Genomic DNA, 14,797 nt, shown 5'->3' on the forward strand with positions numbered 1-14,797 from the left:
CTCCATTCAGATAGATGCTTATTAGACTGAGCACATCTAATGGACTCTTCAAAGCCAGTATGTGAGAGCGGCAAATAGCCAACATTAGATGAATAATGTCACAATAATAACACTCTGCTAAACACACATCTAAATTGGTTCAGCAGCAGATTTTAATAGTATGAATGTGAAAAATATTTCTTATAAATTGTTTTTAACAACCCCAATAAATAAAGCTGCTCTTATAAAGAGAGTCTGCTGAATGTATCTGTGCTTTCAAATCATTTGTTAATGTGTTCATTTTCTGGTTCCTAAATTCTATTTACTTTATTGATTATATTGATTAACATTAAAAAATGAAAAAGGGTGATTGTTTTATCATTATTATTATTATTTCTATTTATTTAGTTGTCATCACATAAATTGCCAGGAGTGCAGACATTAAAATCATTGGAAAAGAATTGCTGTTTGAAGCAAGTTCTATGTTTTTAGATATATAAAATCTCATACCTATCCACATTTTTAACACCCTTTTATAAGATAGCAGTAAATGAGTTGTGCCATGTGGTTTTTTTAGACCATAACCTGGAATTGGTCCCATTCTCTTTTATTTCAGGAAGCAATAACTCCGTTATTTCTCATTAAAAAAATTGCAATGTTGCTCAAATGAATGCACAACAGCATCAGCCTTTAAAAAAAAAAAAAGAGACATAAAAGCACATTTGGTGATTTTTATTATTTTTTTTTTTAAGTCACAGAAATAGGATAGGAGAGATATAACCTGGGAAGCCAGATTTACTATGTGTAGCACACTATTTCATATTGTCAATCTGGGATTGCTCCCATCTAATCCGCTCGGAGAAAGGAGGTGCATCAACAGAACATTACGAGCTGATTGGAAACGACACCAAGTGCCTGCCTTCCAAAGTTTGATTTTAGCCAATCGCAGAAACAAATGAAAGCGGCACACGCCATGGGAAACCCCAAACAAATATCATACCAGCAGCTACATGTGTGTCCTCCTGACATGTTCATTTTAAATTATAATGCTGCATCGTGATTGGCTGGCCAGTTTTGGATCTTAAAATGGCTAAAGCGCGAGCAGGACAAGATGGATAATGATAATGTTTGTGAGCAAATACTGTGAGAATTTAGCGTGCAGGGAAGGTCAGGAGAGGTTTAAAACCAGGCATCATTTTAAGGACAAGAATTTATGAAAACATTTTTGTAGCAAGCTCCAAAAACTAACCTGTCTGACTGAACAAAAAAACAGGCATTGCAAATTTATCACCACGTAGTGAAATAAAATATAAACTTGGCTTTTTTATTAACATTAAGGCAGTTTTAAAATAATAAGCTACGAGCATGACCATGTCTGCCGGCATAATTAACAGCTTGCTGTGGATTTCCTGCTGACGAATAGGGAAGTTGCCTAAAGGCAAAAAAAAGGGAAAAAATGTTAAATAATTTTTTTTCTCCATTTCCTGGTGTAAAAAATGTATGTGCCTCAAGAGAACGTCTTCTTTATGAAATCCAGTATGGAGAATAAAATGTTAAAACTAGATAGAGAGATATTTTTGGTATTGTCTAACTGTATCAAACGTGATCAAGTATAAACTGATATTCTAAAAGGTTGAATACAGATTTTAAAGCTACACTTTTAAGACATGTTCTAATACTAGAGTTCAACAAGGACAATAAACAAGTGTATTTTTGCAATATTGTAGTTTGTGACACACAATGAAAAAGTACAGAAAACCAAAGTGATGGAGCCAATCATGCCCTTATAAAAGAACTGTGCTTAAATCAGACTTAAATATGACAAAACAATTGATCTACTTTGTTAGATCCTCAAAACCTTAATCTAACTCGATCATCACGCCTTTCCAGGTCTTAGCAAGTCCAAATTACTACCAGACAAAAAGTGGCGAGAACCGAATGTCCCCCCAATAAAAGCAGAGCAGAATAAACAGCACGAAAGTCAATACTGATATCTGCTATTGTATATATTTCTTGTGGGGGATTGTTGGCCTAGTGGTTAGAGCAGCGCGCTTATGCCCTGAGAAGGTTGCAGGTAACCGGTTTGATCCCCACAGCCTGCACTCTGGGTCTCTGAGCAAGACACTTAACCCCACACTGCTTCACTGGCAGCACACTGCTCTCCAAGGGGATGGGTTAAAATGCAGAGAGTTAATTTCTCCATTGTAAGATCAATTACATTCAATTTGTATTTTTTAACATTTTACAACATAGATAATGGTTTTTAGCAACCTGGCAGCATTTTGATGTATGAAGTAAGACTCTCTTTAGATTTATATCTGCAGCTAAAACTGGTTTAATATAAATTTTAAGACAAACAAAAAAGCTAAATCTAATTGCAAATCAATAATAAGTCCCTCCCTCAATCCTATTTTGCACAGCTACAGCAGGCTTACTTGTCCAGGAAGAGATGCAATGCAGCTATTTCTGGCTATATATACATTAAATGAAACATGAAAAAAACTTTTATTTAGAGACCCATTCCTGCATTTTTTTCTTATGCCTTTAATGATTTTTTGAATCATTTCTCAGTATCTAAATGCTCATATGCTTGTTCCAGATAAATATGAAATGTTCTACAGTGTAAACCCAAGGTCCTTCAGTGTTAGCCATTTCACGCAATGCTTCAGCCAGCCCTTTTCATCTCAGTCCAAGTGGTATCTCTCATTCACCTGAATGGGCAGAAAGGACATTCTGCCTTAAATTTAGATCTATCTTGGAAATGAGTCATCAGTCACAAGGTAATTATACCACTCAGTTGACATTCTTCAAAGTTAATAGAGAAGATGGTCGGTGTGCAAACAGCTGTAAGAGCCCTAAAAGAAGAATAAAGAAGCATAAAAGTGTCAGATAAGGTTCAGAACACAGAGTCCATCGAAAACACCTATAACTGCACCTTTATAAAAAATTTTATCAGAGCAAATGTTTTTTTTTCTTTTATCCTTCACCTTGCAGTCTGTCGAGTGGAGGTAAGAGCCTCCATATCTTAAAGCAGAGAAGCGACAGCTAGACTTCTACAAAATATCAAATGCCCTGAACTCAACAGCAAAGAATGATATGAAAGTAATACCCACAACGCCTTTAGAAACTTTTCACAACCCCTTGAACTTTTTGAATTTTTTCTCACATTGCAACCACAAACCTCTATGTATTTTGTGGGATTTTGAGTGATATTTCAACCACAACAATGGAAAAAAAAATAATAAAGCCAATGAACAAGATGAAGCCGGTGGTGGCAGTATGCCACTGTGGGGGTTGTTTTATCAGCAGAGATTAGGAAGCTGGACATTGGTGATTTAGGGATGTATGATGCTGAATAGTGACTGTCATGTGACGGGGACTGTGATTCAGCAAAAGCAATGTCACCAATGATTTCCTGTGTACAAAGGATTTGGAAATGTATAATACAAAATATCAGTAAATATAAGTTATCAGCCAATATTGGTATTGGGCATAGAAGATTTTCATATCTGTGCATCCCTTAAGCCCAATGAAATACATTTCCATTAAGGATTCTAACATGACAATGTTATAGAAGGCAGTGTGTGTATCAGAGCAGGTGATACGGGTAAAGAGTCCCAAACAGCCCACTATGCAGCTTTCAGGGTTAGGGTGTTGTCTAGTGGGAATCAAGACCACATTTCTGCCACTTCATTTGTTTTCCATCAGACTGAGATGCAGGCAGACAAGGTGGGGGGGGGGAGAGAGACAAAAAGCCTCAACACCTGCCAACGGTGACTATTAATGGCTAATGGGAAGGCAATGGCTCTGACTGCGAGGCTCGCAAACGGAACACCAAACAGCATGTAAATATTTGTTGACAGACACTCAGACAAAGGGTTGAGTGGTGGAGCGTTACTGTTCCATTGAGCTCTTTTAATTACCTGTGTGTGTGATTTAATCCGTCATATGTTTCATCCCATTCCTCTTAATGATGTACTCCACTGATTTCCTCATATTACCGCTTCAGTTAGGCTTATAGAGAATCCTCGCTAATGAAATACAAGAACAGGCCTGAGTTTAACAACGGCATATGAGGTGGATCTTCATCCAAAGGTGTTGATCAGAGGCGTTGCATTGTTAATGCATCCTGCGGTGCAAATGTTATGCCTTATTCCCATTGTTTCATCTCTGTGTTCTCTCCTTGTTTTAGCTTTGGGATGTGTGCAAGAAAAACCAGCCCCAGATCATATCAGTGTTCTGGCTAAAGAGGCGACATTGAGCTCGGAGCAAATACCAGACTGAATTTAGTGGAAAGAGCCGAGGGTGAATACATGAATTTGAATGACGGTGAGAAGGTTTCCCATATGTTTATTTTCAGCCACTTTGTCCACCTCCCAGACTGATTTGAATCTTGAAAAGATTTTATCCAGCTGAAACACTAGATCAAAGACCAATACAGGAAAAGCCTGAAATGCCAGAGTTTAATCAATAACATGAAATGAAATAAATAAAAAGAAAAAATATCCTCTCTGTCTCTCCCCACAACCCCAGGAAACCAGAGGCTGCTGACCAAGAGCCAGACCAAGAAATCAGCCATGAAGGCTTTCTCAGGGCTCCTCAGGAAAGCAGGGGGGCCCAAAAGGTAGATGCCACAGTTATAATTTCATCATTATGTTGATGAAAACATACATTTAGATTCACTTTAAAGGTTTATTCATTACAAATTTCAAATAATTTAGGCTATTCTATTATTTTAGAAGATTTACCAATGACAGAATTACAAATACTGTGGAAAATATTCATAGTCTGTGAATGATGTTATAGCTTGATGTTAAGGGTGTATAATTTTTTGGTAGTCAAAAGTCCTTTTTCAGGCAGCTGACTAACAGTGCACAGCAAACTCATAGAAATATAGCGGTGTATTACTCAAACCTCCTTAAAAGGCCACCATAACTTTATTGATTTTTATATCTAACTCTCATTTCATTTCTTAAAGTACTATAGTTCTGTTTCTAAAAGAAAGCTAAAATAAACCTTATCATTATACTGAATTACATAAACTGTCCAGCAGACAACTTGCAACATATGTGTTGGTTTTGAAGCCCAGCTCTCTCATAAATTGTCTCCGGTTTGGTAAAAGTTGTGCTGAGGCTTTTTCTCGTTTATTAATTTGTTTTCTTGTTTTGCTTGATTCTATTGCCTCTCACTGGACAAAGAGTACAGATGGCCCTCCATTGCTTGTTTTCAATTTCTCTGGCACCAATAACACATTTTTAGATCCAGATTAAATGTATAAGGCCGCCAACTTTGTCCCCTTTCAGCTACACTGATCAAAAATGGTGAAACAAAATGGCATCTCCCATTAGATGTTCTGCTCCTATCTATTAATAATCTACTAATTCCAAAATATGAAAACGCTTTCATTTTTGATATGATTTCATTAGACATTCGTAGAAAACATTTTTATTAAAGCAAACTCTGATTTTTGCTAGTGAAATGCCAAATTTATTACGCACTATCCCTTTAAGGCTCTTTCTTAAGGAAGCAGAAGGATAGCCTGAGGTTACCAGGTTCTGGTGTCTCTCCAGGCCACAAATGCTCTCTAACCACTAACAAATCACTTCACTTTGTGCGATTCATAAGAAACATTTCGGGGTTAAACTTTCATTAATAGTTCATTTACAGAGAGGTGGCACATATAATAACTGGGGGAGTGGCGGCCTAGTGGTTAGGGCATAGAGCTGGGACTCCACAGACTGCACTCTGCGTCCCTGAGAATTCATTTCATTGCTCTGTACTTGTGACAGTGTAATAACAATAAAAGCTGGGAAAAAATAACATATAGACTTCAATAGTGTGCTGGTTGGTGTATGACAGCCTTAACAGCAATTGGGACCACAAACTGAATCTAAAGGTCAGGATGGCTTACTGCCCTAAGGAGAATTTTGTTGGTGGGCAGCATGCAGTGGCACAAAGCAACTAAAATGGTGTTTTTAGTATTCGATTTAAACTCTCTAATTAGATAATAAAATAACAGCCTTTTTCAGTCTTTTTATTCACTCTGGAGTAATTCAGAATAATCAAATATAAATCAAATATTCTACTTTTAAGAGATGCCTAAAACCTGATCAGAAAACACAAAACATTAAATTTGACATATCAAATTTGAACTAAATTTCTACTTATATATCTATTCAGTTTTCTTATAAACACGATGATCTCCCTCATTTTTACATCATAGGAGTTAGTAAAATGTCAGCTGAACAAATCAGTAGATCCAGGGTTAATAAATATATAAATGTGAAATTAAAAATGCATAAATAATAAAATTAGTAGGGGGTAGAAGAAAAAAGGGAGTCCATGTTTTAGATCAGATCAAATGTATCACTATAGAAAACTGCATCAGAAAATGACTTTTACATGAGCTCAATCTTCATGTATATGTAGCTCAAGCAGGTAAATTTTTGTCTTTAATTGATCTGTCATATTGTGTAATAAAAAGCTACTGGTTTTTGCAAAAGGGAGGTGATGGGAGCATAAGGGAGGGGCTTGCACGGGGTGCAATAAATGCTGGAACCTCCACTGGTTCTATGTTATCTTGTTTTTCTTTTGTGATCACCTTTGGAGAAGGAAATGTGCAGCTTATGGAAAGGATGGGATAAACTTCTCTACAGAAAAAGAAAGATTTTGGTTTATATAATCAATGACGATTCCTATGCAACAACCCACAGTGGGATGTCAAACTTTTATGGAGTCACTGAATCAACTATGCAACCTGATTCCAGCCTGGAAAGTCTTCAGCTTTTTAGTCTATGATTCAGGATGTGGGGGGATTTGAGAGACTTGCAAGTATTGACTCATATATTCTTCGCACTTAATACTTTCTCTCTCTCTCAGTTAGTTTCATTTTGCCCATGCAAATCAAATATTTTTAGTATCCCTGGGGAATTTACAGGGTGCAGGTCAGATAGATGCGGTGGATTGTTTTGCTTTGGGGGAAAATCTGCGCGCTCAGCCGCACGCATTTCTAAATAACTAACATTTCCCAGCTTTTATAAAGATGCACACATGTGATTAGGTTTAGTATAATAAATAAGTTTTATTCATACAAAACCCCATAGATAAAGGCAGGATGTTTTTTGGCACAAAGTTGTCATCTTTCACCAGACGCGCTCCGCTTCTCCTCTCTGGACTTTACGCATGTGAATAAAAATCAAATAAAAACTTCCCAGCTTCGCTTCAGATCTGCATCAGTCTTACCTGTTGGCCCCTCGATGCCATCAGCGTAGATCTGGACACTTAAAATGAGCAGAAAGGCGCAGGTGTTCATCGTGTAGATGTTTTAGTCCACTTTACATGGAAAGAACAGGTCATTTCATTCACTCCGTCAGGTCCAGGAAGGCGGCAGAGAGCAAAGCAGAGCCCATCTATTTCCCTCAGTTTTGTTTCTTAACTGAGTTTCCGAGACACTGGAGTGAGACAGGGCAGAGCTACTTCTGCAAACTGACGTCAGGGTAAACAGTTGAGGAGAGAAATTTGCTTTCCCAAGCCCACTTTCGCTCCCCACACTTCAACTTTTCCATTCAAAGCATGAGTCGGGCGCCTCCAAGTGGCCAGATACTGAAATGACAGCTTCCCATTAGATTGGGGGCTGAATAAATCTTATCTGGTTCTGCTTCATTCAGGGGTGGGATTAAAAAAAAATATTTGTCTTTTTCTTTGGGAGCATGACTCTGGTCATTTTAGTTCTCCACTTCATTTCAGCACATTTCTAAAGTATTCATATGTTTCTTCACATTATGTCATGTCACAACCATAATCGTTGATTGTTTTGTGAAGTGGAAGAAATATCAGTTTTTGCTAATATAAATCTGTGTACAAAAAAGCCTAGCTATTGCAGATATAGCCACAAAACTAAGGGTTCTTTTTTCTCCCACAGTCAAATTTAGATGCAAAGTGTCTGTGAAGATCCCGTGAGGTTAATTTAAGTCTAGACTTTGACTGGGCCATTTAGACTAATAGATATATGATTTCAAAAAAAGAAAAGGAAGAAAATAAGCGCCCTTCAGATTTGCAGGCAGGACCCGGTTTCTAGATACACATCGAGAAGAGTTGCTTCTTGAGATCATATTCAGAAATTACACAAATTACACAAATTAGATGAAAGTATCAACCTTACAGTAAATGAAGTTCAGCTTTATTTACCACGTATAAGAAAATGTGTCTTTATTTCTTTGTAATGTTGGTTAATAGAAAAAAGAAAAAAAAAACAAGGCCCAGGAGATACTAAACACTAAACGAAAAAACCCATTAAGATCATAGATATTGGTCAATTGAGAAACGTTATTGTAGTTGGCTCTGGATGCTCTAAATCTCCTTCCAGTTGGGAGTAGATTCACCAAATGGGATTGTATGTGTGTGTATGTGTGTGTGTGTGTGTGTGGGGGGGGGGGGGGGGGGGGGGGGGGGTTGACCTGGGTCACCCACAATTTGGTGATGGTGGTGAGCTTTTTGTTTGTTTTGTTTGCACATATCTCCCAGCATTCTTTGCTTAGGACCAATTATCTCATTAGCCATGCTGCTATTCTGGACAGTCTGTTTCTATCTTCCACTTCTAAATCAATTGCATAAGACCAACAAGCACCAGGTCATCTGCATACTTATACAAATAGCAATATGGATTCACAAGTAGCAGCTCGCTGGGAAGAATAACAAAAAAAAAAAGACCAACACAGTAGAGGTCACACCTCCTTGGGGAGCTCCTGTATTTACAATAAGCATATCGGAGGAGATGTATCTTACTCTTTGAGGTAAAGTAAGGCTGCACAACATATTGTTAACATAACTTATTTGCTATATCAGTGTATTTAGAATAATTATTGGTTAATTTATAATCAAGCAATTTGCATTTAACATGGTAATGTAACATCTAGCCAGTTGGATAGAGTCCAGGGAGAGCATCTGTTGCAATAAAAGCTAAAGCTTAACGACTTTTAAAAACATACATGAAAAGAATGGAAAGAGGAATTTAGGTGTAAAGTATTTATCAGAAATTATATCATCATCATAATATTCACTAACACTATTTCTGTTGTGAGGTTTTCTAATATCCTGCACTTCCATAATAAAGCGGCTTCATGCAGTTAAAGATATGATCAAATTCAGCCCCTAAAAACAGGAATAAAGAAAAATGCATGTTGCATTATCATTATACCCCTGCTTTTAGACTGAGAATAAATGACCATTGAGACTATTTAGTTTTTCCAAAACTGAAGCCCCAATATGCATTTGGTAATGTCTAACATACAACACAAACCTCACAGTAGTACTCAATATAAGATCTGACAACACGCAGCAGAAATTTGGTGATCATTGGAGGTTCTATGTTTTATGTAGGAGAATCTAAATAAAGGGGCTTCAATACAATTGCATTCCATATTTGTTGAGATTTTTAGTTGTAAAACCTTCAGTATGCTTGCACTCTCTGTTGGTAAACCACAAAAAGCCAATGAAGCTGTTCTGTCTCCAACTGTGGAAAATGTGAATCAGTGTGAATGCCTTAGACAGTAAAGGCCCGACATCTGAGATAAATTCAGATCAAATAAAGCAGAAAAGGTGGCTGAAATTTTCAGTTAGCAGTAACAGCAGGTTTCTATGTACTTGTGATTTCCGACAACTGCAGGACAGTGACGGCAAACAGCAGCATTTTTAAATGAACTACAGCTGGAGTCCTGCCTAAAATCTTCCCATTAGAATTATTTTCAATTAGACACCTTTCCCTGTAGAAGTAGCAATGACAAACAATGTGTTTTTCATCATTTATATCACATTGATTTAATGATTATTAATTGTATAGTGACAGATTCATTTACATTTTCTCAATTCTTTTTTTTTTTTTTTTTTTTTTTGTAGAGATGTCAGACAAGTCATACCAGACTGGGTAGCAAAACATGTCCTGTCCTGTCATTTGGTTAATGCTGCAACCCTAACTTATAATAATAACAGCAAAACCCATGCTGTCTATTGCAGGATCATTACACCAAGGCTCTGGGTGACATTTTTAGCCATAAATATTAACATGTGGCTGACACCGAGGCATTTTGTACAATATTTCATAATGTCAGTCTTTATAATAACCTCATTATAATAACATGGATTAGGTTTTTTTTTTTACCTTAACAGAGCTTGTTAAAAATTGTATACATTTAAATAATAAATAATTTGTACTGAATATTGTAAAGTCCAAAAAGTCAAAAAAATTTTAATATCCTTTATTTATATTTAATTTACAGCCAGAATGAGTTTCATATTCTCTCAGATATGGCAAGTATACATACCTTTGCAACTTCCAATGACAGCTGCAAGGCATATTTCTCCATAAATTAGGAGAGTTGACATGTTGCGGGTATTAAATTTGCATTTGATGGGGTTACTTTTCTCCATCTCTACCAACAGCTGTTTGTGTTATTAAGTCCTTGAAATGTTGGACTGCAGAAATCACTTTTGGATCTAATGGAATGTGCACAAACCAAATGCAAACATATGGCACAAATGTAATAATTATTTCAAAGTGCGTGATCTGACACATCTTTGCAAGCTTGTCTGGTGTGTCGTTGGCTTGTTGCGCAAATTGTGTATGAGAATGGACAGTGGTGTTGTGATGCACGTAATCAAGAAAATATAGTGCATTTGAGATTTTAACAAAGGTCTTCATATCAATATCAAGTTATCTGTTTTTTCTACTAAATTAATAACTCATTTATTAGTATAACCTCTTCTATATTAACAATGAAAACAAAAGTGCTTGACAAATACAATAAATAACAAACACACACAAATAGAAAACAAAAACATAAAATTTGGTTAGAAACAAGGTAGATGAAAGAATAACAAGTAAGGAGTAATAATAATCTGTAAAAAAAATTTTGAACTTGGATAAGACCAAGTTCATGTATAGATGCAAAGCTAAGTCCAAAGCTGTGGTACAACCACAAAAAAAGCTCAGTCAGCCCCAACGTTTTTACTTTTCCTTGAAACTGTGACCTTGTTTTTGATCTTGAAGTGTTTTGCATAAATAAAAGTCTCTAAATTGATTTTATTCAGTCAGAAAATGGAAATGATTTTTAAAAATGACTAATGATTAGTTTGATTTGAACTTGTTATAAGCAGAGAGTGAATTTGCCTTAATGGAATCTTAGTTGGAAACCTTAAATATAAAACTTTTTCTGCATGCAGAAAACTATCTAAAATCTTTTATTGGTTGTTTACAGTTTATATTATTTTCTGCAAAATAGTCTAAATAATGTTACAGAAAATAACAACTGAATTTTTTTTTTTTTTTTTTTTTTTTTTGTCTATTTCTGATTGGTTGATCAAGTCCCCATTAGGACTCTCTTCCCCACAGCTGCTACAGATGCAGCTATTAGTTCATAACCTCAGAGTAAGAAATCCTATCCAGCCCATTCATACTTCGCTCTAATGTCCCTCTTGATTTCCAGTGATGATAGCTAATTATTGTTGTTTTGATCTAGGACTATATAAAGTTTCAGCAAAGTTTTTTTTTCCTTTTTCACTGACTTTGTTCTTTGTGTATGTCTCAGTTTCAAATGTGAAGTGAGTCAACCTTCAGACATACAACAAACTGAACCAGAACAAAGAGTCTTCCTGTCTGAGTGACCTTTCCAGCTGCGCAAACTGTTCTTGTGTCAAGATCTCCCCTTAAACTGAACTGAACACAACCCTGGTGTAATCAGGTGCTGAGACAAAAGCTTACTTTTGATAGAAGTTCAAACCTAGACGAGCTGGGATTATATTTCCATCCGAAATTCTTACTTAAATAATGATTTCATTTGTTAAGAGAGATTGTCTATTAAATAAACCTAATCCAAGTTAACCAAAACAACCATTGGTGTTTCATACGGAGGATGAATCGTGAATATTTGTAAATCAATGAAAGTGAAAGCCTGAAGTACTCCAAATGTTGTTCTACATCTTTTTATGGCCTCTTGATGAATTTTGGAAGAGCACCTTTGATCCATGACAGCTGATTAATTAAACGTCTATAACTTTTTTCTCAAATGATGTTGAATTTCTTTTCCTAGGCGCCTGATGTGTTGCTCTCTGAGATGTATTACCTTGCTATATCTAGCCAGACGGTTTCTATTTCAGTGACTTCTGGATTTAATAGGTCTATTAGAAATGAGAGCTGGGTGTGGCGAGTAAAACAAATAAAAAAAAATGGGATTAATGAAAAGTAAATGCAAATGTAACAAAATGGGCAATTGTCCAGGTTGGTTTTTGAACGCTTTCTGTTCTGTTCCCGTTAAATCTCTAAAATCCTGACTAAAAATGTTTGTTGATTTCAAACGTCTAAGTGACATGAAAGCAAAATTAGTAAAAAACAAAATGTTATGGGTAAAACATTTTCTCTTAGCTCTCCATGCTAACTTATTGCAAAAAACAAAAGGACCATCAGAGCCACTTCTCCTTGGGATAACGCATTTAACTGTGACTCAGTTAAACTGGCTATACATCTTTTAATTAGCTGCAATGTGTGGACATTACAGCTGAAAATTAAATTAAAGGTGTTCACCATTAATTGACTCTAATATTGTAAGACCTGAATTAACAAACCATCGTACTCAGAGTAATTTGATTAATGGAAAGAGAACAACACAATGTCAAGTAAAAACCTGTTATTACACCTGCTTTACATGTGACAGACACGCATTTAAAGGACATTTATTAAAACAAAAGAAGTGTTTTGACTGGAATGCATTTTGCTGCAACGTATTTTAATGTGCAGTAATGTGATGTTGCAAAACACTGCTAAATTCAAACGGCAGGACAGGTGTCAGCAGAGATGCGCCGTGATGATAGTCATTTTATCAGACGCTTTATCGACTGCCACTCATAACCCCGGACAAACACCTACATCTGGACAGGCTGTGCCACATGCCAATGTGTAATAACATATCATCACAGTTCTGAGAGAAGTTGTCAATTTCAACACCATCAGTGTCTATCTCGCAGCCTGGGCATGCAGAGCTGCGCTGAACAAAAACAGGAAAACATCACTGGAAAAAAAAAAGGAGGGGGTATAGTTATATGGAAAAAAGCGTCTCCTTAGGCAACATGACATCTGTGTTAGTAGGGTTAGTAAATTATGGATCAGAAAGGGTAATTTATTTAAGCTAAATTACACTGTAGCGTATGTCTTAGGAGGGGGTGTATTTAAATCAGAGAAAAGAAGTGGAAGTGAAGTAAAGTCAAAGCTTTTAAAATAAAAAGAACAGTATAGTACAAATAAAATTGACCTGATGTATTATTCATTGTTTACCCGCCTTTAGCTCTTTTCCTGTGTGGGCTGTCAATAAGTCCATCAGCATTTGCAACACTCATCAGCTGCCTGACGATAAAAGAATCAATAGCCGGAGGCGTGTGAAGTTAGCTCCTTAAAAAAACTCTAACACTACATTTGATTCCGATTCAAAATATGATCATTATCCGATGAGATCATTCTAGGTGTAATTGGTCTTTTTGAAAGCCAGTTTTTATCTTTATTTGGATTTTATTATTTTGTTATAACTAACAACTGGAAACTAAATACACACTAAAGCAGGGAGGTATAGACTACATGCAAAAGATGTGATAAAGCCTTTTCTTCAGGGAATCTCGGATGCACATGAACTGATTTGATCTAAAGTTCAAAATTATTTGTAAAGTGATAAATAACAAAACAAGTGAATCCTTAAATTTTAAGTATGATTTATTTAAAAATTAAAAACCTATAAAATATGATTTATTCAATAGACATTAAAATAAATAAACCTCTATTATATTGTGAGTACCTGTATCTAATGTACATTTAAGTAATCAAAGAGTCATTAGGTAATGACATGCTTGTATTATTTTGTAATTTATTTATGTTATCCATCAGTCTCAAAGATTAGTGTAAGAAGGGCTACCACTGTTTTAGTCAATATAACTTGTGTGGTAAAACCAACATTCAAACCCATGATTTCACTCTGCACGTACCAGAAGAATAAATGAATAAATGATGAAAATACACCCCATAGTTTGACAAAAATATTTAAAACAAGAAATCTTTGTTTAATTCATGTATTTAAAAAATATCCATCCATCCAAAAATATCTTTTCTGTTATTTTTATTATTTATTTACTTTTCATGTTATTTAATATTTAATGTATTGATTAAGTGGCACTTTTAGCCCTCAAATAAACATCAAGTCAGTCTTTGGATTTAAGATTTCCTCCAATTCAAATAGTGCAAACATTTGCAGCAAATTTACAACACATACAAAATAGGTTTTTAAATTAATAATATAAAAAGTATACAGTGTTCTGTAAACTAACCATTTAGTAATATTTGGTTTATGACATAAGAGGAGAAAAGAGTGGTAGAGTTACAACAGACAAGTAATATTTTTAGCAGTCTCAGTTAACTACTTGAAAACAGCATGGTACTCCCCACCCACCAACCAACCAAACACCTAATCCTTACAATAATAAATGTCCATTATAATGCTTAACATAGCTTTATTTCAAAACACTAATTGCATTTTCTTAGTGTCTTCTTTTTCTGATAGACAACCCTCCGATTATGCTTCTGTTTTGGGATCCCCTTATAGATGGCTAATAAATAGGGTATAGAAAATTATGAATTACCGGTAATGTATTATAGCTCATCAATGAGTGTATTATGCAATCACCATATGATGCGTGCCAAAAATTATGCTTAAAAATGGTATAAAAATAGTTTAGTCTGAAACAGTAAACCTAAGTACTTCTTAGTCATCTATAGGTGAAACGTTCT

The 14,797-nt window shown here is 35.6% G+C and overlaps 1 protein-coding gene across 1 annotated transcript in view; it reads right to left on the reverse strand.

Moving 5' to 3' along the window:
* Positions 1 to 7,479, reverse strand: part of ptprub (protein tyrosine phosphatase receptor type Ub) — a 270,284-nt gene extending 262,805 nt beyond the window's left edge. Inside the window, 1 exon segment of the mRNA XM_038285405.1 lies at positions 7,222 to 7,479. Within this exon segment, the coding sequence (XP_038141333.1) occupies positions 7,222 to 7,291 (70 nt within the window). The 5' untranslated portion in view covers positions 7,292 to 7,479.
* Positions 7,480 to 14,797: the final 7,318 nt, after the last annotated feature.

This window comes from Cyprinodon tularosa, unplaced genomic scaffold (genome assembly GCF_016077235.1).
Source record: "Cyprinodon tularosa strain WSP-4 unplaced genomic scaffold, ASM1607723v1 ctg210, whole genome shotgun sequence".
In the NCBI taxonomy this organism is placed as follows: domain Eukaryota; kingdom Metazoa; phylum Chordata; class Actinopteri; order Cyprinodontiformes; family Cyprinodontidae; genus Cyprinodon; species Cyprinodon tularosa.